The following is a 3,973-nucleotide window of genomic DNA, read 5'->3' as shown; positions in this document are numbered from 1 at the left end:
TCATGCTGAGTATAAACACTAATGGAAACGTAGTTTTGATGTTAAAGGTGATATAAAAGTGTCCATGTCTGAGTCATGCTGAGTATAAACACTAATGGAAACGTAGTTTTGATGTTAAAGGTGATATAAAAGTGTCCATGTCTGAGTCATGCTGAGTATAAACACTAATGGAAACGTTCTCCAGGTGTTAAAGGTGATATATGTCTGACTCATGCTGAGTCCGGAGGTCCTGTTGACCCATCAGACGGCGTCTCCTTCCTGTCTAACACCTCCTCCACCTTCTCCCTCTCCGTCTGGCACCTGAGGAGGCAGTCTTCACACAGGAGGTTCTCCTGGACCAGGTAGAGCCTCTCTGAGACCAGCAGGGCCTGGGGGCCCGGGGTCTCCTCCCTCAGGACCGGGTTCCTGTCCAGGTTCACCTTCTGCAGCCGGTCCAGCCTGGACAGGCAGCGCGGCACGCGGGTGAAGCGGTTGTCGGAGAGGCCGATGTGGCGGAGCTCCTTCAGGGCGCCGATGGAGGCAGGGAGCGCCTCCAGCTGGTTCATCCCCAGGAGCAGCGTGGTCAGTTTACCCAGCAGCCCCAGCTCACTGGGAACACTGGTCAGACGGTTGTTACACAGGTTCAACACCAGCAGGTTCTGGAGACGGCCGATGGTCACCGGGACCTCCTCCAGCTAAAGGAGGACACATTATACCTAATAATAGTATCATGTAGGGCTGCAGCATTATTATGAGAATCACCATTATTCATCAGGATTACTCATCATTTAGGGAAAACATCTGGATTTTTATTGCACTACTTTTAAACAAACAGGAACAGTTTTTAGTGTCCGGCTGCTTGTTGTAAACAAACAGAGATCGCTAAGTGAAGCACATACACACTGTACTGCTACAGAGCTAACTGTTAGCCTGTTAGCACATACACACTGTAATGCTTCAGAGCTAGCTAACTGTTAGCCTGTTAGCACATACACACTGTACTGCTACAGAGCTAACTGTTAGCCTGTTAGCACATACACACTGTTCTGCTACAGAGCTAACTGTTAGCCTGTTAGCACATACACACTGTACTGCTACAGAGCTAACTGTTAGCCTGTTAGCACATACACACTGTACTGCTACAGAGCTAGCTGTTAGCCTGTTAGCACATACACACTGTTCTGCTACAGAGCTAACTGTTAGCCTGTTAGCACATACACACTGTACTGCTACAGAGCTAACTGTTAGCCTGTTAGCACATACACGCTGTACTGCTACAGAGCTAACTGTTAGCCTGTTAGCACATACACACTGTACTGCTACAGAGCTAACTGTTAGCCTGTTAGCACATACACACTGTACTGCTACAGAGCTAACTGTTAGCCTGTTAGCACATACACACTGTACTGCTATAGAGCTAATTGTTAGCCTGCTAGCACATACACACTGTACTGCTACAGAGCTAACTGTTAGCCTGTTAGCACATACACACTGTACTGCTACAGAGCTAACTGTTAGCCTGTTAGCACATACACACTGTACTGCTATAGAGCTAATTGTTAGCCTGCTAGCACATACACACTGTACTGCTACAGAGCTAACTGTTAGCCTGCTAGCACATACACACTGTACTGCTACAGAGCTAACTGTTAGCCTGTTAGCACATACACACTGTACTGCTACAGTGCTAACTGTTAGCCTGCTAGCACATACACACTGTACTGCTACAGAGCTAGCTGTTATTGCTCATCGATGCCTTCTGGAACATCGGTTCCTCCGGTTCTTGTCATACTCACGTAGTTGCTGTGCAGGTCCAGAACCCGGATGCTGATGAAGACGTCGATGAAGATGGGGAGCTTGGTGATCAGGTTCCTGCTCAGGTCCAGCTGGTCCATCTCGCCCAGCTTCTGGAGGCTCCGGGGAACCGTGGAGAGCTGCTTGTAGCTGAGGTCCAGACGGCGTTTCCCCTCCAGCGTCAGCTCCACACAGTCCTGAGCCGCTTTCAGGGAGATGCTTGGACCTTTAGCCTGTTTGCTCTTCTTGCCCTTGGCCATGGTGCTGCAGCTCTGGAGCTAACAGGAAGCAGAACCAAAGATCACGTTACTGGACTCAGTCCAGAAGAAACCAGAGACACCACACTGGTTTTACCTTTCTCCTTAAATATCCACATCACCTATTGTTCCATGACAAAGCATGTTTTAATTAACACTTCACAGATGCTTTATCCTACTTAAAAAAGATTAAAGGTTAGTTAGTTAGTTAGTTTGTTAGTTTGTTAGTTTGTTAGTTCCTTGACCTCTGACCTCAAGATACTGGAACGACAATACACTGATAAAAAGGTGTTTAGTCTAAAAACCAGATCAAACAGTAAATCTGAGGGAAATGATCTGCTGCATGGACAGATAATTTACGTTGCAAAAGTCTCAGAAATGTCAGAAGTTTTGAAGCCAAGCCGCAGCATGTATTTCTCTATGACATCACCAAGGTGTTGGTGTCTTGATTTGGAATTTTTGACTATTTTTATCTGTTGCTGAGTGGTAAAAAAAAAAGGCAAGTTTAGAACAAAATGTGTGGAACAAATTGTAGAAAATTGCTGCAACTTCTTAAGAGACATAGTTGAGTTTGGCCTTCATGGACTTCAATATATAATAATGTTCTAAATCCTGAAAAATTAAATAAATGAATCGATTCATTAACTAATTAACTAACTAACTAATTAACTAACTTCTTTGACAGACTTAAAGAACAATGTGACACGCAGCGATTAACTGCATCTCAAATTCACCTTCATAATTAAATTCTATAATAATAATAATAATAATAATAATAATAATAATAATAATAATTCTATCTACTGTTGACCTGCTATCTCCCCCTGAAAGCCCACTGACCCCTCCCCCAGAAGAAGAGGAAGTGTTTCAGAATAAAAGTTGAAGTCCATTAAATGATTTGATGATAAAGAAACATTTTCTGGTTCTAATAATAATAATAATTTCTGGATCTTACCTCTGATGATTCCTTCCATCCAACAAAGAGACAACAGAATGTTTGGTCTGATCCAAGGTGTTACTGGAGACGTCTGTAAATAAAAACCAGTCGGATCATTGTCTGTAAATAAAAACCAGTCAGTCGTCGTGGTAGAGCTTCAGACTCACTGGGTGGAACTGGGATTGTTTTCTTCTGTTTCCAGGCAACAGCTGTTTGCTCTCAGCAGCAGTTTGTTCCTTTGGTTCTCCATGTGGAAGCTGTTTAAAGGTTTTATTTAACATTATGGTGACAGTTTCTATGATTATTCAAATAAAAACCACATATCAAGCTGTCAGTTCTGTTAACTGACTGATAAAGAAGTCAGGAATCCAAACAGAGAAAAGATAGTGAGAGTAAAATCATTTAGTGTCCAAGTTATTTTAATCTGGATGATTTTACCTCACATTTAGAGAAAACCTTTCCTTATATCATTTAGTCATTTAGTCATTTAGTGAAATTCAAAATCTGACTTTCAAAGGCATATAAATGACTGTTAGATTAATTATTCATTTTAAAGATAATAATAACAATGATAATAATAAAGTTTTGGTTTGAATTTTAGTTGATTACAATAGGGAATATACATTATTTAAAACATTAAATACATATACCAAATAAAAATATGATTTAATGATTATTATTTAGCAGCTATATAACACACTGACCTGCTTCACTGAGCTGTTAGTAAATAACTTCCAGTCTCCAGAACCTTTAACAAGCTTTTTATATGATACTTAGTTTCTCTCTCACAAACCTCCTGCCAGCTGATAGTTAATGTCTCACATCGTCTCCTCACATTAACTGTCTGAATGTGTCCTCATGTATTTATGGTGCACCTTCTCAGTTCCTCCAACTGGCCACCAGGTGGTGCTGTCTGTGTACCATTCACAGTACCAGTCCCTCTGTGTTCACACCAGTACAGCTCCCAGTAGGGGATCATCTCAAGACACTGCAGAAAGAAAAACAC

At 42.0% G+C, this 3,973-nt stretch overlaps 1 protein-coding gene across 1 annotated transcript; it reads right to left on the bottom strand.

The window, feature by feature from the left end:
- Nucleotides 1-209: 209 nt before the first annotated feature.
- Nucleotides 210-3,095, bottom strand: lrrc18b (leucine rich repeat containing 18b). The gene is made up of 3 exons (XM_059325069.1): nucleotides 2,986-3,095; nucleotides 1,776-2,051; nucleotides 210-674 (listed from the first exon to the last, which is right to left on the bottom strand). The coding sequence occupies exons 2-3, from the start codon at nucleotides 2,031-2,033 to the stop codon at nucleotides 210-212; spliced, it is 723 nt and encodes a 240-aa protein (XP_059181052.1). The 5' UTR covers nucleotides 2,034-2,051; nucleotides 2,986-3,095.
- Nucleotides 3,096-3,973: the final 878 nt, after the last annotated feature.

The sequence above is a fragment of the Centropristis striata genome, chromosome 21 (genome assembly GCF_030273125.1).
Source record: "Centropristis striata isolate RG_2023a ecotype Rhode Island chromosome 21, C.striata_1.0, whole genome shotgun sequence".
Lineage (NCBI taxonomy): Eukaryota > Metazoa > Chordata > Actinopteri > Perciformes > Serranidae > Centropristis > Centropristis striata.
Note: the sequence above shows the minus strand (reverse complement) of the source record. Positions and strands in the feature narration are given on the sequence as shown.

Coding starts and splice junctions, on each gene's coding strand:
- lrrc18b (XM_059325069.1), bottom strand. CDS start 2,033: ATGGCCAAGGGCAAGAAGAGCAAACAGGCTAAAGGTCCAAGCATCTCC. Junction 675..1,775: donor TGGACCTGCACAGCAACTAC/GTGAGTATGACA, acceptor GTCCTCCTTTAG/CTGGAGGAGGTCCCGGTGAC.